Source organism: Geotrypetes seraphini, chromosome 1 (assembly GCF_902459505.1).
Source record: "Geotrypetes seraphini chromosome 1, aGeoSer1.1, whole genome shotgun sequence".
Lineage (NCBI taxonomy): Eukaryota > Metazoa > Chordata > Amphibia > Gymnophiona > Dermophiidae > Geotrypetes > Geotrypetes seraphini.
The window spans coordinates 179,146,415-179,170,761 of NC_047084.1; the positions used below are offsets into that span (position 1 = coordinate 179,146,415).

The 24,347-nt window shown below is 43.0% G+C and overlaps 1 protein-coding gene across 9 annotated transcripts in view; it reads right to left on the minus strand.

Moving 5' to 3' along the window:
* Nucleotides 1–24,347, minus strand: part of NEK1 (NIMA related kinase 1) — a 312,305-nt gene that overhangs the window by 106,714 nt on the left and 181,244 nt on the right. For all 9 annotated transcript variants that reach the window (XM_033942264.1, XM_033942234.1, XM_033942215.1 and 6 more), the window contains 4 exons: nt 23,854–23,949; nt 16,776–16,955; nt 15,352–15,414; nt 14,999–15,251 (listed from right to left, as the gene is read on the minus strand). In XM_033942264.1, coding sequence (XP_033798155.1) covers nt 14,999–15,251; nt 15,352–15,414; nt 16,776–16,955; nt 23,854–23,949 — 592 coding nt within the window. The remainder of the gene's footprint in view (nt 1–14,998; nt 15,252–15,351; nt 15,415–16,775; nt 16,956–23,853; nt 23,950–24,347) is intronic.

Consider the following 24,347-nt stretch of genomic DNA (forward strand, 5'->3'; position numbering starts at 1 on the left):
GCACCGATTGAGGTGAGCCCATCGACCTCGGGTTCCTCCTCTTCGGAGCGTCGAGCGGCACCACAGGTACCGCAGAAGAAAAAAGCGGTACCGGTGCCTTCGCTGGACGAGCGAATTGCTGCCGTCCTGCAGGTGCAACTCAAGGAGCCGTTACAACAGCTCCTTCCCGCACTTTTGAAACCGAGCCTTCCAGTCCCGGTCCGGTCTGAGCCCCCGGTACCGACAGTGGAGCAGCCCCTTTTATCGGCATCCACTTTGTCGGTACTGGTACATTCTGCTTCATCGGTATCCATGCCGATCTTAGCACCGGAACCGCGGTCTTTACATCAGGCTGTGCAAACTTCGGCACCGACACAGACCTTAACATCTCCCGGTACCGTTTCCCAGAGGTCGGGTAAGTCGACACACAAAACTCGACACCTGGAACCCTCCACACCGGAGTCCCGAGACCGCAGCTTCCAAGTTAGGGATCCTGATCTGTGGGGTGACTCCGAAGAGCCTCTTCTCTCTGAGGGGGAATGTTCATCTGGTGACGAGGATCCTTCTACTTTAGATCCATCCTCTAAACCAGATGCAACCTCTTTCACCTCATTTCTGAAAGAGATGTGTGACTCTCTCTCTATTCCCTTGGAGGCTGAGTCCAAAAAATCCAAAGCGTTTCTTGATGCACTGGATTTTGACCAGCCTCCAAGGGAATTTCTGAAATTGCCTCTCCATGATATCTTGAGAGAGACTTTTTACAAGAATCTGGAGACGCCTTTAACCATCCCAGGAGCCCCTCGTAAATTGGACTCCTTATACAAAGTCATCCCCATTCCTGGCTTTGACAAGCCACAACTTCCACATGAGTCTCTCTTGGTGGAATCAACTTTAAAGAAATCAACGCCTCAGTCCCTCCTGGCAGAGAAGGTAAGGCCATGGATAAATTTGACAAGAGGTTGTACCAGAATGCGATGTTGGCTAACAGGTCAGGGAATTATGCTTTTCATTTCTCGTTCTATCTAAAGCATCTCATACAAAATCTGACTGCTTTTGAGAAGTACCTCCCTGACCGCAAGAGATCTGCCTTTCGCCAAACTTCTTTATCTCTTCTACAGCTTCGCAAATTCATGGTCCGGTCGATCTACGACACATTTGAGCTAACTTCTCGAGCCACGGCCATGTCGGTGGCCATGCGTCGTCTGGCATGGCTCAGGGTCTCAGAACTTGTTGTCAACCATCAAGATCAACTGGCTAATGCGCCTTGCCTTGGTGATGAGCTCTTTGGAGAATCCATGGACTCCACTACCCAAAAGCTCTCTGCCCATGAGACTAGGTGGGATACTCTCCTCAAAACAAAAAAGAAGACCCCACCAGCTCGGCCTTTTCGGCAGCAATCGGCCTACCAACGCCGCTATGTGGCTCGTCCTTTGCCACCGGCTCCTCAACAGCCTAGGCATCAGCGACAACAACAAAGGCAAACCCCTAGGCCAGCACAACAACAACAGGTGAAGCCTCCTCCTCCACAAAAGTCTACCCAACCCTTTTGACTTGGTTCTCCAGGGCATAGCCAGTGTTGTACCATCTGCCCATCTTCCACGACCCATAGGAGGACGCCTTGCTTTTTACATAAGCCGTTGGGAAATCATCACCTCGGATCAGTGGGTCCTCAACATCATCCGCCACGGCTACTCTCTCAACTTTCAGACTCTTCCTGCCCAAAGTCTGCCAAAAGAGTCTGCTTTGAACACTCCTCAGTCTTCCCTCCTTCTTCAAGAGGTTCAATCCCTCCTCCTTCTGAACGCCATAGAGGAAGTTCCTCTAGATCAAAAGGGGCAGGGATTCTACTCCCGTTATTTTCTAGTCCCCAAAAAAACAGGAAATCTCAGACCCATTCTAGATCTTCGCGATCTCAATAAATGCTTGGTCAAAGAGAAATTCAGGATGCTTTCTCTGGCCACTCTTTACCCTCTTCTCAATCAAGGCGACTGGCTATACTCCCTCGATCTCAAAGAGGCATATACTCACATACCGGTCAATCTGGCCTCCAGACAGTACCTCCGCTTCATGATCAATCATTGTCATTACCAATACAAGGTGCTGCCCTTCGGTCTTGCCTCCTCTCCAAGAGTGTTCACCAAATGTCTGATTGTGGTGGCTGCCTTTCTACGCTCTCACCACCTTCAGGTCTTTCCTTATCTGGACGATTGGTTAATCAAGGCCAATTCATCTCAGACAGTACTCCTGGCCACCAACCAAACCATCCTGTTTCTACAACTTCTGGGGTTCGAGATCAATCTACCCAAATCTCATCTCATCCCCACTCAGAGACTTCAATTCATTGGAGCGGTGCTGGACACAGTCCTCATGAGAGCGTTCCTGCCGTCCAACCGTCTTCAAACTCTTCAATCTCTATGTCAGCAGGTGCTTCCACAACGTTCCATCTCTGCCAAGCAAATGATGATACTCTTGGGTCACATGGCCTCCACAGTTCATGTCACACCATTCGCACATCTTCACCTGCGCACTCCTCAATGGACCCTAGCTACCCAGTGGTCCCAAGCGACGGATCCTTGCTCACGGCACATATTTGTGACATCATCTCTTCGTCAGTCTCTACAATGGTGGTTGATGTCCTCAAATCTCTCCAGAGTTCTTTTGTTCCATCTACCTCCTCATCAACTTGTCATCACCACTGACGCCTCCCCTTATGCCTGGGGAGCTCATTTGAACGAGTTCCAAACTCAAGGTCTTTGGACAGCCCAGGCTGTCCATCAATTTCCTGGAACTCAGAGCGATGTTTTATGCCCTCAAGGCCTTCCAACATCTTCTCTTTCCTCAAGTCCTCATGCTGTGCACAGACAATCAAGTTGCAATGTACTACATCAACAAGCAGGGTGGGACAGGCTCTCGCCTCTTGTGCCAGGAAGCCCAGAAAATTTGGGCTTGGGCCACAGATCACCAACTATTCTTAAAAGCGATCTACATTCAGGGAGAACAGAATTCCTTAGCGGACAAACTCAGCAGAATTCTCCAACCTCACGAATGGTCTCTCGATCCTTTAACTCTACAGTCCATCTTCGCTCAGTGGGGCACTCCTCAGATAGACCTCTTTGCAGCTCCTCACAATCACCAGCTGCCCCTCTTCTGCTCCAGACTCTACTCTCCTCACCGTCTGGCAGCGGATGCATTTCTCCTGGACTGGTCCAATCTGTTCCTGTATGCTTTCCCTCCGCTACCTCTTGTGTTGCGAACCCTGTTCAAGCTCAAGAGGGAACAGGCCACCATGATTCTCATCACTCCACGATGGCCCAGGCAACATTGGTTCTCCCTTCTATTTCAACTCAGTTCCAGGGAGCCTATTCTTCTTCCATTGTTTCCTTCTCTGCTTACACAGCATCAGGAGACCCTTCTGCATCCCAACCTCCAGTCTCTGCACCTGACAGCTTGGTATCTCTCGGGATGACTTCGAATGATACTCTTGTCTCAGCCCGTTCGTTCTATTCTGGATGCCTCCAGGAAACCGGCCACTCTGCAATGTTACCATCAGAAGTGGACAAGATTTTTTTCCTGGTGTCTTCTTCATCATCATAATCCTACGTCCCTTTCTGTGGAGACCTTGTTGGATTACCTTCTTTCTTTGTCTGACTCTGGTCTCAAGTCTACTTCCATCAGAGTCCACCTCAGTGCTATTGCTGCTTTTCATGAGCCAGTTCATGGAAAACTCCTTTCAGCTCATCCTTTGGTTTCCAGATTCATGCGGGGTCTTTTCAATGTGAAACCACCTCTTAAAGCTCCTCCTGTAGTCTGGGATCTCAATGTGGTTCTCTCCGCCTTAATGAAGCCTCCGTTTGAACCTTTGGCTACGGCTCCTTTCAAGTTTCTCACTTGGAAAGTGGTCTTCCTTATTGCTCTTACCTCTGCCAGGAGGGTCAGTGAGCTACATGCACTAGTTGCGGATCCACCTTTTACTGTCTTTCATCATGACAAGGTGGTTCTGCGTACACATCCAAAGTTTCTCCCTAAGGTTGTCTCTGAATTCCATCTCAACCAATCCATTGTTCTGCCTGTCTTCTTTCCGAAACCTCATTCTCATTCTGGGGAACAGGCTCTGCATACTTTGGACTGTAAGCGGGCTCTAGCTTACTATTTAGAGCGTACTAAGCCCCACAGATCATCTCCCCAACTCTTTCTGTCCTTTGATCCGAATAAATTGGGACGTCCTGTTTCTAAACGTACGTTGTCAAATTGGCTTGCAGCGTGCATTTCATTTTGTTATGCTCAGTCCGGACTGACACTGGAAGGTTCTGTCACGGCCCATAGAGTTCGAGCTACGGCAGCATCTGTGGCTTTCCTCCGTTCCACTCCTATTGAGGAAATTTGCAAAGCTGCTACTTGGTCCTCAGTTCATACTTTTACATCTCATTATTGTCTGGATGCATTCTCCAGACGGGATGGACACTTCGGCCAATCTGTTTTGCAAAATTTGTTTTCCTAATGGCCAACCTTCCCTCCATCCCTCTTTTTGTTAGCTTAGAGGTCACCCATCAGTCAAGAATATGCTGCCTGCTTGTCCTGGGATAAAGCACAGTTACTTACCGTAACAGGTGTTATCCAGGGACAGCAGGCAGATATTCTTGCGCCCACCCACCTCCCCGGGTTGGCTTCTTAGCTGGCTTATCCTAACTGGGGACCGCGCGCCTCTGTCGGGCGGGAAGGCACTCGCGCGTGCGCGGTGCGGCCTACTAGAACTTTCCAAGTTCTTAGAGTGCAATCACTCTAAAATTGTCCGTACCGGGGCTCTGTCGGTGCCGTCACCCATCAGTCAAGAATATCTGCCTGCTGTCCCTGGATAACACCTGTTACGGTAAGTAACTGTGCTGTCCCTGCTTGACAGAAACCTACAAACTATTCAAGACAAACAGGATAAATAAGGGATTAGGGAGTTACACCAATGATGGGAATGATTAAAACATGAGTACTGAACAGGCGAATAAGGGATTAAGAATTAAAAAGAAGCTTCAAAAAAGTAGGTTTTTAGCTTGGATTTGAAGAGAGTCAGAGGTGAAGCATGACATACTGACTCAGTAAATCTATTCCAAGTGTACAGTGTAGCGAGATGGAAGGCATGGAGTTTGGAATTGACAGTGGAAGAAAAGAAGATAAGTGTGACTTATCTTATGGGCAAAGTTCACATTAAGAAATGTAGGGAGAAATACTAAGGAGCTGCAGAATGAATGCAGAGTAAGTAGGCTTCCTTGAGGTCCAGAGCTTTGAGGAACTTCCCCAAACACATGGTTGAAAAGACTGAATGTAAAGTTTCTATCTTGAAATGAGGGACCTGGAGAACCAGGTTCTTTTTCTGTCAAAATGAAAGTATAACAATCTACTTTGGAAACAAGATTGTGGTTGAGAAGTTCCTTTGACTGGGCAGTAATGTCTAACATCTCTGAATATGGATTTTCTCACTAAAATATGAGAAGTCTTTGGCTTGTCCTCTGGCAAACTCTGTGGCTTTGCTTCACCCAAATCCTTCAAATAGTTTACTGCTGAAGGAAAGCCTACAAAGTTGGGTTCTTAAGGCCCCAGAAGCCTCCTAGCAAAGTCCTAATGTTATAGAGGTCATCTGACATGAGTCTTGCTTCCAGGTAAGCTCCTTCTTTTGAACTTCAACTATCATCTACAAAGCCATCTTCCAAGTGCTGGACCCATCAAAAATATATATATTTGCCATATAAGCCCAATGCTGCTACCTTAAAACTTTACATCAGCAACTATTTAAGCTTGTAATTTTGTATATCTTTGAGTGCTGGTACTGCCCTCTATGTTTCTCATCTTATTAGTGACCAGTGCCACTAAAGTGTTCACTTTATGCAAATTCAGCTTGTCATTGTAAACCGCCTAGAAGTCGCAAGATTGTTGGCGGTATATAAGAATAAAGTTATTATTATTATTATTATTATATTATTTCTCCTCCAGGATTAACAAGCATAGTTTACCCATGGCTCTGCCCATTCTAAAAACAGCTTCTGGAGTACCCCACTTTGCTGATAAGATAGCCTGATGTACTGGAAGGTCTTGGTGGACTAATGGATTCCCCTCCAAAATGGAATTGCTTATAATGCCCAATTCTTGTGCTTGGGGGTTCAGAAATAGCCAGCATCCCTATGCCTGCTATATCATCCCTGGAGATGCCAACTTCCTAGAACTTGGAGATGCCAACTTCCTTTAACTAGGAAAGCAGAAAACAAACAGCGAAGGAAATTCTTGGTGTTCAATGCCTTTTATTATATGACAAGACTTGACACGATCCTGTTTCAGCCCAAAAGAGCCTGCCTCAGGAGTCTGGAATCAGGTTGGTTGTAAGATCATTATCCCTATAAGTCAATATCTTAAAACATGAAAAATGGCTCTGAGAGCCGGTATGGCGGTTCTGACAAAAAAACTTTTCCGCAAATTTTTCTGCACAATTTCCTCCATTGTCCAGCACTTCTCCTCCTCCCAGCTCCTTCCCACTCCTTCCCCGCACATGCCTTTACTTCCTCCTACCATACCTCTGGCTCTTCACCGGCGCAAGTAGTTTGGAGATGCTGCTTGCATCAGGGAAGCTAACCAGGAACAGGGGAAGGGAAGGAGCACATGGGCATGGCAGGGAGGGGGAGGAAGAAGCAGGGGGGGGCAGAAAAGAGGGCAAGAGGGGGCACTACTGCCCCAGGAGCCTCCCACCCTCACCACATTAGTGCTGGCACGTAGCACTGAGGATCCAAAGCAGAGTTTTCAAGTTTTTATTAAAATTTGATATAATCATTTATCTTTTTTTTTACTAAGTGAAATACAATAGTATAAAAAGTCATTAAAAAAATAAAAACTTACTATTACAATTTAAGAACTGAATATAAAATAGGATAAACTAAATCGATATACTAAGCAAACTAATACAGAAGAGTAGAGGGGATGGAACTACAATTTGGTTTTTAAAGTTCAGAGGAGAAACACATATGGGAAGCACAATAAGGTAAGGGGTAGGAAAGAAGAAAAAGAAAAAGAAAGACAAAGAGAAGAGAGAAAAGAAAGGGAAAATAACCAGGGAAGAAGGAAAAGATATCAGTTTTAACGAAAAATTAAAGACCGAAAGCATCTTTGAATAAGAAACTTTTCAGGTTACTTTTAAAGCAGATCAGATTAACTTCCTCTCTTAGGTGTTGTGGCATAGCATTCCAGAGCTGAGGCGCAGCCACGGAGACAATGTCTTGTCGTCGAGTCCCTATAATTTTCAGAGAGGGGACTGTTAGCAGCTTTTCATCCATAGACCGGAGTGGACGTGAAATATTATATGGGATGAGTAATTGATTGATAAATTGTGATTCATTTGATGACAAAGTTTTGAATACAAATGTAGAATTTAGAAGGTGATTCTATGGGTGATCGGGAACCAATGAGATTTAACTAGAAAGGGTGTTACATGATCGTATTTTTTGGCATTACAGTTTAACAGATTTTGTTTGTTTGTTTGTAGTTCCTACTAATAGGGAATTACAGTAGTCAAATTTTGCAATGATTAGTAAATGGATTAATATATTTAATGATTTTGGTTCGAAAAATTTGGAAATTAAATGAATCATTCAAAGCCTATAGAAACAAGATTTTACTATACTGCTTATGTGCTCGTGATATGAAAACCTATCATCAATAATGATTCCCAGAATTTTTATGGAAGTCACTATTTCTAACTGTATGTTATTAAGAATAAAAGGGACACTTAAATTTATTCCATTCTTCCATGGAAGAAGGATGACTTTTGTTTTTTGGATGTTTAGAGATAACATATTGGAGTTTAACCATTGTCTGACGCACTCAAGTTTATTGTTTATTTCAAGTATTTCTTTTTTGTTTTCTGAATTCAGAAGATGCAATAGCTGAATATCATCTGCATAGGCACAAGTGGTAAATCTGATGGACTGACAGAGACTTAAGGGGGGTGATAGAAAGATATTAAAAAGAAGTGGAGACAGACTAGATCAGGGCTGCCCACAATGAATCAGGATATCCACAATGAATATGCATGAGAGAGATTTGCATACCAAGAAGGCAGTACAGGCAAATCTCTCTCATGCATATTCATTGAGGATATCCTGAAAACCTGGCCTGCCAGTAGATCTCGAGGACCGGACTTGGGCAGCCCTGGACTAGATCCTTGGGGTATTCTGTATTTAAGAGCATATGGCTTAGAGGTGGTATAATTAAAGATAACTTTAGATGAACGATCAGTAAGAAAAGATAGGAGCCATTCATAGATTTGCCCTGATATGCCTATTGATGTAAGTCTTTCGAGAAGTAGTATATGATCAATGGTATCAAATGCTGCTGGCAAATCTAAAGAGAAAAGAATAATGGAATTATGATGATCTAAATCAGTGTTCTTCAACCGCTGGTCTGTGGATCGGTGCCAGTCCGCAGAACTTTTCTGCTGGTCCACAAGGCCAGCACGTCCATCGGGCAGAAGTCAGAGTCCTTCAGCTGCCGGTCCACAGTGCGATCAATGTGGCGTCTTCGGGCCGGCTCCCTGAGTGCTGCAGTGCACAAAGCGTGGGAAAAGGCTCCTACACGCGTCCTACGCCTGAACCAGAAGCCTTCTCTCTGACGTCGTAACATCAGATGAGGTGCGGGATGGGCATGAGGAGCCGCTGCCCACAGCTTTGTGCAATGCAGCACTGAGGGATCTGGTGATGAAAGCCGGGTGCTCGGCATTCAATGCAGAGGTTGAAGCCCACCCCTGGCAGCCACTGACCGAGCCGGGCGCTAAAGCTCCTTCGACCCACCTCGCCATCTCAAAGCACGAATAGCAATTTTCATTTTTGATTAGTGGGAGGTTACAGGAAGGGGCCAGACTGTGCGCAACCTCAGGCTGCTGGTCACCTCAGCCCCAGAAGTTCATAGGAGGCAGCTCTGCTGGGTTTTTGGGCTCCCCCTCCCCCAGTATGGAGCAAACTCCTTGACTGTGACCAGGAAGAGGGTAATTTCCATTGGGTTTAGCACCCCCTCAGTCATTTGGAATAGTTGGCTCTTAAGTATGTTAGAGCCGTGGCTCTCCCCCACTACCATGTATTTTCGCATGTTTTATATTCTGCTAATCCAAATTCGCACCCTTGATCCCAAATACATTTTTGTACTGGCAAGGATAGTGACCCAGTGGTGACAGCTAGTGCAACTAGATAATAAGGAGGTGCGGCTAACGAAGGGATGGAAGGACCTTTGGGGACGCCCGCTCAGGTTGATTTCCCACACATGATGGTATGTCCCTGAAAAATAAGATTTTTTTTTTTAATCACAGGGAGAGCGGGTTTACGCTAGCATTTACTGGGTACCTTTTGCCCAGGATAATTGGACTATAGATTTGATTTATGAGCTGATTACCACTTGGACTGGCCCGAAGATAACATCGGGGGGCAGGCCAGAAGGCAAGGCACAGCATGGAGGGAGAGAGACAACAGCGGTAGGGGGAATGCTTTTATTTTTTTATTTAGTGATTAATTTGCATCTGCTGTCTGTTCAGGAAGAAATGCATTTGTTTCGTTTCCTCTGGGGTTGTAGTGTAAGCAGAGTCTTGCATCTTAGGGTTTGTTTGTAAATATTAGTACTTTTAGTTTGTGGTCCTGTATTTGCATGGGGTTATCTGTTTTCTGGTAGGAATGAATGTTGTAAAGCATACAGTGTGCTTTGTGTATTTTAATTTTGTGGCTAACCATTATGTGTTTTTAATACGATTATATTGTGTATGTGTATATATGAAAAATGAATGGAAAAAATGGTGTTACAATTAGTACTATTATGGGGGAGGGGTCTGGGGTGGAAAATGGGTGGAGATGGGCATGACTTAGCCCAGTATTCTTCAACTGCCAGTCCCTGGACTGGTGCCGGTCCACAAAATAATTATTTTATTTCCGCTGGTCCATAGGTGTCAAAAGGTTGAAGAACGCTGATCTAAATGATAAAATATGTTAGTAGTCAAACCTATTAGTGAGTATTCAGTGGAATGGAACTTTCTGAAGCCTGTCTGATTTGATTGTAAGCACTGGTGGATTCCACAAAATCTGATAATTGGTCGAATACTATTCTTTCTGTCAATTTGGCTATAAACGGGATATTGGCAATAGGTCAGTAGTTCGATGTATCCTGCAAGATAGCTTTAAGGTCTTTGGTTATTGGGTAGACTGAGGCTATTTTCCATTTTAATGGCAGAGTGCCAGATTTTGGACTATTTAGGATAAGAGTGCATAGGAAGGGTCCGAAACATGAAAAAAGTGCTTTTAAGATGAAAGGTGGAATAATTTCCGAACGTGACCCCTTTGTATTAACTTTCTGGAAAAGGCGTTCGATATCAGATAGTGAGGGTAATTTTTTATTTATTTGTGTTTGTTTAACATCAAAAGAAAATACCTTTGATAAAGAAAAATAACAATATCCAATTAGGAAACAATAATACTCATAACATATACAATCCTATGATAGTAGTCCACAATTAAGGAGAGAGAATCAAGCACTGTCAAGGGTAGTTGACTTTAAAGAAAAAAGGAAACATATCAATATACTCATAAATACAGAGCAAATTGATTGTATCATTACTATACAGTCTGGATGGTGATATCAGTAGGCATCTGTGGGGCTATGGAAGCAGCTTTACCCTCCAGGAAAAATTGTAATTGATCAGGTTCATAAAAAAACATATCTATTTGCTTGATAGTTAATACAATATTTACATGGAAAGCGCAGCTGAAAGGCAGCTCCTAAACACAGTACTAACTGACGTATCATTAGAAATTTTTTCCGAGCAATTGCGTCCATTTAGAAACATCAGGAAAAATAGCTATTTTTGAACCATAAAATTCAACATTCTCAGTCCTAAAGAATAGACGAAGAACTGCTTCTTTGTCTTGTAAGAAAACAAAGGTCACAAGAAGTGTAGCCCTTACAGAAATTTCAGATTGTGAGGACTCAAGGATATCTGTTATATCCAGCTCTGTCAATTGATTTTTCATGTCCTGCTTTGTTTCCTTGGGAATATTTAAGTAATATAATTTCTGTAATGGGGGTACAGATGCCTCTGAATACTTTAAGACTGAAGTTAGAAACTGTTGATAGAGTTCCTTGGGTGAGTGTAGTCTGGAAACTGGAAAATTAATCAGTCTTAAGTTTAAGTTCCTATTTGCATTCTCCAGATTCTCAATCGTCCTGGTCAACATTGCTTTGTCCTTAACATGAAGATTAGAAGAATTCTGTAAATCAGAGACCTGTTTTTCAATTTTGTCTAATCTCTGGTCTTGATGTTGAATTTTCCCTTCTAAGTTTTTCAACTGTAGTGAGGAAGTTTGTGAGGCTGAAATAGAATAGGCGCATACCTTATGAAGGCTTTCGATAGCCTCCCAGAGTGCTTCCATGTCTATCACCGGTGTTTTTTTCAGCAGCTCAGGAGGGAGGAAGGGAATCATTGAAGAAACGCCAATCATTGGATCTGTAGCTAAAGTTCCACTTCCCGAGTCACCCTGAATTCCAAGTCCCCCAGTCTCTGGCATTTGATGTTGAAAATCCAGCGAGACTGGAACTGCCTCCGGGGTCAAGGGTGAGTTGAACAGCGCAAGCGGAGTTGTAAACATCCCCGTCGCTTCCTGCAATGCTGTCGGCGTCCCCGACATCCTTCCTGGGCATGGGGGAGCTCCGGGACCAACTGGGCTCAGCGAAACTTCGCTGTCCTAGATCAAGGTCGTCCCCCCTTAGTCAGCCGGAACGCCCTGAGCAACCGATACAGCATACGTTGTAATTGCTGTCTGGCCCGTTAGCGATGTGGCAGAGGAGGCAGGAAGACCACCCCTCTGTTTCCCTCTGCGCTTAGGCATGTTTAGCAAAACAGCAAAAAAAGGTAATGAATTAAATTTTGCCAGTGCAGGGAGAGCCTCCAGCTAGGCGACTAGCTCCATCGCCATCTTGAAACTCCCCCCTAGTGAGGGTAATTTAAACTTGGAACATTTTGCAAAAGGTAAGTGAAAACTAGGTAGGGCATAGGGAGGATCCATAGCCAGAGTTCGACCAAGTTGTTTCCAAATGTCATCTATCTTTTTACAGAAATAATCAGCAAGTTCTTGAGCTGTTGGACAGGTATTAGAAGTAGTATTTTGTCTAAGAGTGTCAGGAGCAATGGGTTTCAAAATGGAATATAATATAGGGGGATTTTTTGCTTTTGAAATTTGAGTTGAATAATAGTTTATTTTCGCACAGTTGATTTTAATTTTATAAAAGGATGCTTGCTCTTTATAACGTCTTAGGTTTGTAAGTGTTTTATTTCGTCGCCATTTTTTATTTTTTTTTTTGCAGTTTTTTCAGCAGAAGAAGCTCTTCTGAGAACCAAGGATTTTTAATCTTTCGTGAAGAGATGATTTTAATTTTAAAAAGGTGCCTTTTTTTCCAGTAATGATTGTATTGCTGATTCCCAGTGGTTTCGACATTCAAGTTTACAGTTTTAGAATTGATCAAAGATGAAATGGTTGATGACTCTAAGTTGTTAAAATTGTAGTATGAAATGGTTTTGGTTTGTGTGCGTTTTGCCTTTTGCTGAAGGTGGATATTAAGAGAAATAAGGCAGTGATCAGATCATGGAACTGGTAAGTTATAAAAATCTGAGAATACAGCAAAATGAGATTTTGGGGCAAGGATCATGTCCAAGGTATGGCCTGTCGAATGGGTTGGGCCAAAGGCTAATGGTTGAGATAAGAAGTATGTGTTAGGGATTCAGCAGTAGTAGGATTAGTCTGGTTGTCAAAATGAATATTAAAGTTGCCAAGAATCACTGGGTGGTCAGAGGAGGAGCAGAAATCAAAGACTAGGGATTGAAATAATGTAAAGCTATCCTGACCAACAGGCGGTGGAATGTAGAGTAATAGAAAATCAATAGTGGGTTCAGTGTTAAGTTTTACTTGTAGGAATTCAAAGGCCACATTCCCTGTAGAGTGGTCGACAGTGGGGAACGAGGCAGACCCGGTTTAAAGCTAAGTTACTTACCTTATATTAATTAAGATTACAATGACCGTCAAGACAAATAATGCACTGACACTTTATAAATTATTATAACTTATTAGAATTTAAAACTAGCAGTAGCATAGTGTTCAAAAATCAAAGAAAAAATGTTCCAGCGAGGATGGCTACCACACTATTTTATCGTGTGGCATTCTGAGGAACTAAGCGTGTCATGAACACTTGCACAGTGGTGGTTTGATTTTTGATTTCATTAATTTGACATTTAGTGCACTTTTGAGATTTTGCATGTTCAATAATAGAGAGCATCCACCACATAATCCAGACAAAAGGAGCTGAGGTATGGCTCCTAGCCATCATGCTCCAGAGTACATAGCCTGGAAAGACAGGCATGTATCACAAAGGACGCCACCGAGGCCACTTTAAATCCCAAAGTCAACGCCACAAAAAGTCTCTTCAGAACCACATCCACTCAGCAATCCTGCATACCCTTGAGTACTACACTGCCTTCGTTCAGCAGAGAAATGCACTTAGTAACTTGTGCAACCAAGGAATCCATTTTAGGCTGTGTAAAAAATTGCTGGCACTCCTGTGCCATAGATACAGCCGAGACATGGCTCTTGCAACCTTAAGGGACTCCTGTGGAGAATCCCACTGCTCCAGACTAAAACATTAATGTCCAAATTTCAGGGAAATGTAGAAGACTGAACCCTCACTCCACTCATAAGGGAGGAGGAAGTAGACGGAACTGGTTGAGAGTCCAAATTCAGCTCATGCAAGGACTCAAAATAAGATCCAGCCGATCTGAGGGAACATCCCTCGGATCCAAAGTGCCAGACTGCGGGAAAGCGTCCCCCGATATGGGAGGCGCATCTTGAGACAATAAGGGAACAGTGAGAGACTCATCATCATCTGTGTCCCCATCAAAAGGATCTCCCAGGCCCTGGGACAGGCGACGTAAGATCAAAGGACTCAATGGTCCGGGGAGGTTGAGTAAATTTAAACCTGAAAAAGGGTTGATGCTCCCAGCAAGTGAACAGGCTTCGAGTAGCCTGAAGGCCCAAAAAATTTAAGGGGAAAATATGAACATTTTTACAAGAAAAAAAACTATGAAAATAAGTAAAAATAATATCAGGAAGGCACAAAAAAATGAAATTTGGCACGCTTTTGGAGAACTCCAAAAGAACACAGCTTCTCAGCTCCATGGAAAACTGAGAACTGATGGTCCTGCGAGCTGTTGTTGGGTGGAAAGGCACCGGCGCAAGCGAGATATGGGCATGTCTCGAGACGTGCAAAATGTTTAAAGTGACAGTACACTTTTGCACTGTCTGTACCAAGTTCTTCAACTAAAATTCCAACTGCAATCAACCCCCACTGCCCCCTAAAATTCCCCTTCCTCCTGCACTCACTTCTCCATTCTTAACCTATACTTAAGTTGCTGCATAGTCTTTGTAATGTCCAAATGTATTCCACTGTGAATGTTTGCTTGCAACCCATTCTGAGCTACTGGGAGGACGGGATATAAATCAAATTAAATAAATTAAATAAATGTGAGAATATACTGCCCGCTTGTCCTAGGATAAACATTTTTTCTCACTGTTGACCATTTACCTGTTTGGATTATATTGACTGGTTGCAATGGAATCTGGTGATTGACTTGGGAAAAAGTAATATTTCCTTTGGCAAATCCCTTCTTCCATCAGATATTATTGGTTGTACAAAAAATTTTGTCATATCACAGAAAAGAACTCCATTAAATTAATAGAGCCAGACTGATATGCATTACTGATTGATCACCAAATACCCATAAGTAATATATGGTGCCTATAATTCTACTGATGGGTCATTGCTTCCCCTTTTTCTGGTACAGCTTCACATGACTACATTGTGCATCCAAGAAAGTATTGGGTTAACTACACAAAGTACAGTAATAGGTCTGACTACATCAAGCCTCGAGTGCCTGCATTGTGGAACCATAATAAAAAAGCAAACTCACTTTCAGCTTCCAAAAGCGTTTCCTCCATGGTTAACTGTTCAAGAGGTACAACAGGTGCAGGTCCTGCCTCCCATTTCTTACGGTCCCCTGTGCCATGCTCTTTCTCCTCTTGTTCTTCCTTGTCTCTTGGTACAATGGTCTCACAGGTTTCTTTAGTCTCTTGCTCAACTTTTTCTTCATCTTCCTGAGCTTTCAAGTTCTGGTTCAGTCTTCGCAATATTTCACGCTTTTCATTGTGAATCGGTGAGCTACCCTAAAAAAATAAAATTCCTCATAAAACTAGAAAACAAAGACCTAAGTAGTAAGTGAAATGAAAAGCTGAAGGACAATCAAGGCCCATGGAAGGCATTTACCTGAACAGATGAATCTGGTTTCTTCACTTCCTCTGCAGTGTCCTTCGTTTCGGTTACACCTTCCTGTTTCCACATAAATTAAAATGAAATACATAATAAGAGAAACACTTGGAAATGCACATCTAGGGCCCTGAATAGGTAGGAAATAAACATCTTTAAATCCACCAGAGACTTTTCCATTCTATGGAAAGAGAGACCAACTGACTTTCAGAACAAAATTCAAATTTCTGACCAACTGACTTTTCTGCCAAAATTCAAATTGGTGGATTGCCCTGTTCCCAATCAGGTTAGTGAACCCACTATTTAAAAACTGCAGACCTCACAGCATACCCTGAAGAAAGCCACAGCATGGTGGCTGAAACATCGGTTTCTACCTGACAAGATGCAGCGAGACCTGGAAACCTGCTACAAGCTGATGAAGGGAAATTCTTTTCCAAAACGAATAATAATATAAATTGTATCTAAAGATCTTGGGGAGGTATGTGATTTAACACTTCACAACTAAGCCTACCAAAAAAAATTTATTTCTGTCTTAATTTGGAGGACAAACCCCCCCTAAGAAAATGAAATAATAAGCATAGTAGTCCTTTTACTAATGTGCGGTAGCCGATTTAGCGCACGCTAAAAACTGGATCAGCAGCATGGAATGTTGCAACTATTTGAGGTTTTGCCAGGTACTAGTGACTAGATTGGCTACCGTGAGGACAGGCTACTGGGCTAGATGTACCACTGGTCTGACCTAGTAAGGCTATTCTTATGTTCTTATATTCTAGGACAGGTTACTGGATTGATGGGCATAGTGAGGTACATTAATGGCTGGATGGACTTAATGGAGTGTATGTGTTGAGGGCTTGGTGGTTTCAATAGGCAAAGGAGTTAGAGTTAGATGTTATGAGACTTCCTAGGTACATAAGACTTGGTCTTCTTAGACTAGAGTGCCTCTACTTTGTTTATATTTGTATAGCGGTTGAGTAGAATCTAAGCTCAACTCCCACCTCTAACCCATTGACGACAAAATGGTAGTGAAAATATAAACTTTTTAAGAACATTATATTTAAACTAGCTTGCACCATTCACCTCATTATCTTATTGCATCAGTAGTAGGGATTTACTACCATGTTAAAATATGGAACATGCACTAAGAAATGAACACAAATTTTTAACCCTACATAATTACAAAGTTCTACATGTGCTTCATGCAGCACCACTGGGACGGCTATTTTTTTTTTTTTTAACTACAGAAAGTGGTTTTTTTTAAAACTTTATTATTACTAATCCCCCAAAGGAGGACACCTGTTCTAGACACAGCATTCACAAAGAAAATGAGTCAAAATCTGTATTTTGTTTCATCGAATGTTTTCTGTCTACATCAAACCTAAATGATCATATCAATGAGCTTTCATTTTAAGCTACAAAGTACTTACTGCCCCAACATTCCTAAGAGCACAGGTCATAGAAATAGCAGGTGTAGTCGGTGGACTGGGCTGCGCCTGAAGTTGTGCTTTGGCAGGAGAGCCCCTAGCCTCTTGCTGACTATGGCTCGGGGAAGGAGGTGCCACTGCTGTGGGGCCGAAAGGCACATTCTTTAACCCTTTGGCAGCCAGCTGCAAGAGAAATTGTACCATACAATTAACATAATAAAACAAATACTGTATCAACATAACAAAAGAATAATGATCAGTAATTATAAATCATCTGACAATTCCACAGCTAGCAGTATATTTAAGATATCTACCTGTAACTTGTACTCTTCTTGGAAGTCAGGAAAAATTAGTCATCATACTTGTGGGTGATGTACTCTGATGGCACCATGAATGCATATACTCTAAGGCCCCAATTCACAGGTTTAGCGACAATCGCTGCTACCCACCCGATTCACTAAACGGCCTACCGTGTATTTTCTGATCTGATCCAACCCAACACATGCAAATGAGTAAAACCCCACACAAAATAGCCAAGTGATTGATTCACTAACGCTTGGCTATTTTGCATCGGATTTTACTATCCTAAAACCCGACTGCTTTAGACCTGTCAGTAACTGTGTTACCGACAGGTCTGCCGTTTTTTTGACAGGTCTGCCTTTTTTTTCCATGGCACAGATATTTTGCGTGTATTACACACACAAAATATCTGCCCCATTAAAAAAAAGAATAAAAAACAGGCAGACCTGTCAAACCCCCCAATAAATGCCTTCCCCCCCATGACCCACAAATGGCAGGAGGGTTGCCCATTCCCTCCTGTAACCAGACACTCCCCTCACCATGCTGAAAAATATGGCAGGAGAGATGCATGGTCCCTCCTGCCATTGACTCCCTCTTCCCCCATGGCTGGCCGAATACCACCCCCCCCCGAACACCCATGCTTAAAAATATGGCAGAAGGGATGACCCCTCCCTCCTGCCATCAGCCCCTCTCCTTCTCCCTCCCCAACAAATGGCAGAAGGGATGCCCCCTCCCCCTACCTTTAATAATAATAATAATAATGCGGGCCTTAGGTCCTGCCCAGTGATTGGCTCAGGTACCTCGGGCTCCTCCCTTGAGAGGAGCCTGAAGCGCCTGAGCCAATCAAGGACTTCCTTAGGGATGAGACTAAGGAAGTCCCTGACTGGCCACTGTTTATCTGCTAAAAAGGGGCTTGACCCCTCATATTTGGCAGCATAGGAAGCAGATCTTGGTAGGACATCTCCTCAGATGAGTGAGCCATCTTGGCTTCATACAAGGTATGGCCACGACTCTGGTGGAGAACAGTTTTAAGGTCTTGATGAGGTGATATTACACTCCAGTTAGCTTTACAAAATGGGGGACAAGTTTGCCCAGTAGTGAGGATTATTTGGGAAAGATATTTGATATTTTGTCTATATTTTAGGGAAGCAGGTGAAGCCTTAGCCTGAAGTTGTTTTTCTTCACCATTTTCCACCTACTTTTGCTGAGGAAGAAGTGATAATTTGTAAGTTGTTACTGATGGTTGCAAAGCTATTATTGGCTGCCTCGTGGAGGTTGCCACAAACCCCTGATTGTACTAAAGTAGTTTGTAAGTTGGATGATTAGTATATTTTCTATAGACTCACTGCTTTAAAGTATCATAGATTGGGGAAATTTGGCTGTAACTGGGAATGTTTTGAATGTTGGAAACATATTTGGGTGGTTTAAAAGTTTTGGGGTGGGGAGGGATATTACTGTTTCCTATGCTGGGAGTGCTGAAGAGAAACCCTGTGCTCCTATCTGATTTGTGACTGTTTCTTGTGTATTTTGTTTTCTGCTGTTATTTTTGCCTTTTATGCTCAATAAAAACGTATTAATTTAAAAAAGAAATCTCTCATTTTCTCAATTTAAGAACATAAGAATAGCTTTACTGGGTCAGATCAATGGTCCATCAAGCCCATTCTCATGGTGGTCAATCCAGGTCACTAATACTTGCCAAAAACCCAGAGTAACAACATTCTATGCAAAGAAGTGGCTTACCTCATGTCTTTCTCAATAACACACTATGGACTTTTCCTCCAGGAAATTGTACAAACCTTTCTTAAAACCAGCTACGCTATCCGCTCTCACCACAACCTCTGGCAATGCGTTCCAGAGCCCAACTATTCTCTGAGTGAAAAAATATTTCCTCCCATTGGTTCTAAAAGTATTTCCCTGCAACTTCATTGAGTGTCCCCTAGTTTTTGTAATTTTGACGGAGTGAAAAATCGATCCACTTGTACCCATTCTACTCCACTAAGGATTTAGTAGATTTCAATCATACCCCCACTCAGCCATTTCTTTTCCAAGCTGAAGAGCCCTAACTTTTTTAGTCTTTCCTCATACGAGAGGAGTTCCATCCCCTTTATCATCTTGGTCGCTCTTCTTTCAACCTTTTCTATTGCTAATATATCTTTCTTGAGATAAGGAGACCAGAATTGAACGCAGTACTCTAGGTGAGGTTGCACCATGGAACGATACAAAGGCATTATAACATTCTTAGTCTTTTTAACCATCCTTTTTAAAATAATTCCTAGCACCTTGTTTGCTTTTTTGGCCGCCATACATTGAGCGGAAGGTTTCATCGTATTGTCTACAATGAATCACAGATCCTTTCCTTGGGCGCCAACCCCCAAGGTGGACCCTAGCATCCAGTAACTGTGATTTGGGTTATTCTTCCCAATGTGCATCACTTTGCATTTGTCCACATTAGATTTAATCTGCCACTTGGACGCCCAGTCTTCCAATCTCCTAAGGTCTGCCTGCAATTTTTTACAGTCTGCATGCATTTTAACAACTTTAAACAGTTTAGTATCATCTGCAAATTTAATCACCTCACTCGTTGTTCCAATTTTATATCATTTACAAATAAGTTAATAGCACCGGTCCCAGTACAGATTCCTGTGGCACCCCACTGTTTACTCTCACACATTGAGGAAAATGACCATTTAACCCTACCCTCTGTTTTCTATCCATAAATCAATTCCTAACCCACAATTGAACTTTGCCACCTATCCCATGACTCTCTAATTATCTCAGGAGCCTCGCATAAGGAACTTTGTCAAAGACTTTCTGAAAATCTAGATACACTACATCAAACAGCTCACCTTTATCCACATGTTTATTCACACCTTCAAAGAAGTTAAGCAAATTTGTGAGGTGAGATCTCCCTTGGCTGAACTCATGCTGACTGTCTCATTAAATCATGTTTGTCTACGTGTTTCAGAATTTTATTTTTTATAATTATTTCCACCATTTTGCCCAGCACTGAAGTCAGGTTTACCAGTCTGTAAATTCTCAGATCTCCCCTGGAACCCTTTTTAAAAAACGGCGTAACATTGGTCACCCTCTGGAGGATTTGCTCCTCAGATTATGCTTATAAACAGCATAAAAGTAACATTAAAGGGCAAAATTGAAGCACCATTGGTTAAATACTGGCAACACTTTTTCTAGTGCAGAATGACTGGTTATGCTCTGAGATTGATTTTAGATAATTCCAATGAGAAGAGCTTACGTGTTTTTCTATAATTGGTCTGAGCCACCTGACTAGGATTTATAACTTTGAAACCGCCATTTTGTAAACAAGCATGAGATAAGAACATAAGAATTTCTGCTGCTGGGTCAGACCAGTGGTCCATCATGCCCAGCAGTCTGCTCCCGCGGCGGCCCTTAGGTTAAAGACCAGTGCCCTAACTGAGACTAGCCTTACCTGCGTACGTTCTGGTTCAGCAGGAACTTGTCTAACTTCATCTTGAATCCCTGGAGGGTGTTTACCCCTATAACAGCCTCCGGAAGAGCATTCCAGTTTTCTACCACCCTCTGGGTGAAGAAGAACTTCCTTATGTTTGTACGGAATCTATTCCCTTTTAAACTTTAGAGAGTACCCTCTCATTCTCCCTACCTTGGAGAGGGTGAGCAACCTCTCTTTATCTACTAAGTCTATTCCCTTCATTATCTTGAATGTTTCGATCATGTCCCCTCTCAGTCTCCTCTTTTCAAAGGAGAAGAGGCATAGTTTCTCTAACCTCTCACAGTATGGCAACTTCTCCAGCCTCTTAACCATTTTTCTCGCTCTTCTCTGGACACTTTTGAGTAGTACCGTGTACTTCTTCATGTACGGCGACCAGTACTAGATGCAGTATTCCAGGTGGGGGCGTACCATAGCCTAGTACAGCAGCATGATAACCTTCTCTGATCTGTTCGTGATCCCCTTCTTAATCATTACTAGCATTCTGTTCGCCCTTTTTGCCATCGCCATGCATTGCACGGATGGCTTCATCAACTTGTCGACCAGTACTCCCAAGTCTCTTTCCTGGGAGATCTCTCCGAGTACTGCACCAGACATCCTGTATTCGTGTGTAAGATTTTTGTTACCGACATGCATCACCTTACACTTATCCATGTTAAACCTCATTTGCCATGTCGCAGCCCATTTCTCGAGCGTGTTTATGTCACGTTGCAGGTCTTCGCAATCCTTCTGCGTCTTCACTACTCTGAATAGCTTTGTATTGTCTGCAAATTTAATCACCTTGCTCGGCGTACCAATTTCTAGGTCATTTAGGTTCAGAACGTGAACTCGCAGGCCTTGAGCATGCTCAGATGCTCAAGGCCCAGCAGAGGAGAAGGCCGATTTTCAAGAGTGCCCAGATGAGGGTAAGAAGTGGCGGGGGGGGTGCCCAATCGTGTTGGGGGGGGTCGGATCGTGGCGGGGGGGGGTGCCCAATCGTGTCGGGGGGGGTCGGATCATGGCGGGGGTGTGCCGGTTCGAGGCAGGGGGGTGCCGGATTGCGGGGGGGGTGCTTGTAAATCGAGCCATGCTCGGTTTCCAAGGCACCGATTTTGCAAATGTTTTGCTCGTCTTGCAAAACACTCGCAAACCGGTGCACTCGTAAACCGAGGTACCACTGTATGTTGAAGAGCACAGGTCTAAGCACTCCACTCGTGACGCTTTTCCAGTCCGAGTATTGTCTATTTACCCCCACTCTCTGTTTCCTATCCGTCAACCAGTTTTTTAACCACATGAGTATTTCATCCTCGATTCCATGGCTCGCAATTTTTTGAAGTAGTCGCTCATGCGGGAGACCTTGTCGAATGCCTTCTGAAAATCCAGATATACAATTTCGACCGGCTCGCCCTTGTCTATCTGCCTATTTACTCCCTCGAAGAAGTGCAGCAAGTTCATCAAGCAAGATCTTCCCTTGCTGAAGCCGTGCTGTCTAGTCCTCATCATATTGTGTCTGTCAGCGCCTCTACCATCTTTCCCGTTACCGAGGTCAGACTCACCAGTCTGTAGTTTCCCGGATCTCCCCTCGAACCTTTCTTGAAGATCGGCGTAACATTCGTCATTTTCCAATCTTCCGCAATCCTTCCTGATTTGATCGACAGATTGGCTATTAGTTGAAGCAGTTCAGCTATAACCCCTTTCAGTTCCTTGATTACCCTCGGATGGATGACATGCGGTCCCGGGGATTTATCATTTTTAAGCCTATCGATCTGCCTGCAAACCTCTTCTAGACTGACCGTCAACCCTATCAGTTTCCTGTCTTTGTTTCCTGCGTATAGCCTGTGGACTTCCGGTATGTTGTGTATATCCTCTTCGGTAAATACAGATGCAAAAAAATGTGTTCAGTTTGTTGGCGATGGCTTTGTCCTGCTTTAGCACTCCCTTTATTCCATGGTCATCCAACGGCCCCACCGCTTCCTTTGTGGGTCGTTTCCCATTAATATATCCAAAGAACAGCGTGAAGTTTTTCACCTCTTTGGCTATTTTTTCCTCGTAGTCTCTTGGCCTCTCTTACCACCTTATGGCACCTGCTTTGATGCTGTTTGTGCTTTTTCCAGTTTTCATCCGTTTTTGACCTTTTCCATTCCTTAAACAAAGTTGTCTCTGATCGCTTCCTTCACCCCTACAGTGAGCCACGCCGGTTCCTTGTTCTTTTTCCTCTTGGATCCCTTGTTGATACATGGTATATATAGATTTTGCGCCTCGGTGACTGTGTCCTTAAAAAGGGACCATGCTTGCTCTAGCGTTTTTACAATTCTTATCCTCTTCTTAATCTTCTTCCCCACCATGAGTCTCATGTATGAACTAAGTATGAAAGCTTGATATGAAAAGGAAGCAGTGTAAAGAGCATTCCCTGATGCAGCAGTTTGGAGCACAGCGAAACGCTGCAGAGTTGGACTAGCTTTTTTTGACTGCAGAAATATGATGATGTGCTATGCATCTTGAGATTGTTAGAAGAAATAAATAAGTACAAAAGTTACGTGATTAGTTTTTAAGTGGCTTTGGGAAATTTTCTATGTTGAATATGAAGGATTCAAAGACTCAAACGGGGAGGTTTTTATGCCAATGATCGAGAAAAGGGAACATTATGAGTGTAGCTTATTGCACCGGATTAAAGTTCCCCTAACTGATTCTGAGGCTTTTTCTACCCCTTAATAATTGAATTGAAGGTAGTGAGCTTAATAGTGGTAGGTTAGATTTTTCTTTACAGTGGTTGGCTTTTCTATATTATTATCACTGTCCACACTGAGTTGTTGTGGGATTAAGGAGGTGTTATGTCAGAGGCCAGCTGATAATCAGAGCCCCTTTTGGGCCCTAAACGTGATTGAAACAGGTCTAACTAAGGGTGTTATCCTTTTTATACTTGATTTTTCTTCCTATTCAGTTACCGCTGTTGGACATCCTGATTTTGGGTCCCCCTAGTCCTGCCTAAACTATGCTCCCTTGCTATTTGGATTATTGCAGTGTTGGATATCCCTCTTCTGCCTTTGCAAAATCAGGATCTGGACATTTCATTCAAGCACGTGGACCTTAATTTGGGCAACTTGAGATGTCCATAAGCCTTGAAAATAAGAGCCATAGTTGCCTTTATGTCACTATAAAATAAACAAAAAATAGCCACCTTGCCCTATTAACTTAGGCTTCCTATTAATAAATTACCCTCAACATCTAATGCCAGCAGCTCCTTGATAACTAAATGAAAACAAGAAACACACAATCTAATTATATTTATTCCAGGCTGAATAAAGACATACTTACATGCTCTTCCCAAGCTTTCTTCTCCCTTTCATAAGCTTCTCTTCTTTTTCTTTCCAATTGCTCTTTCAAAACAGCAGCTCGAGCATTTGCTTGAGCCTGAGAAAAGAAAAATAACCAACCAAAACAGTAAATTCTCTTATACAGTCAAATTGATAAAATTTGAAACAATAAAAATAATTTTAAAACCCCAACAGAATTAAGTCTCCATCACCACTTAACTCTTCTTCTATTGCCAAATTATATAAACTAAAACATCTAAGCCAGGGGTCTTCAAAGTCCCTCCTTGAGGGCCGAATCCAGTCGGGTTTTCAGGATTTCACCAATGAATGTGCATTGAAAGCAGTGCATGCACATAGATCTCATGCATATTCATTGGGGAGATCCTGAAAACCCGACTGGATTCGGCCCTCAAGGAGGGACTTTGGAGACCCCTGATCTAAGTAATAAAAAATGTGTGCGCACAATTTGTTTTCAAAAGTGGCTTAAAATGTGCC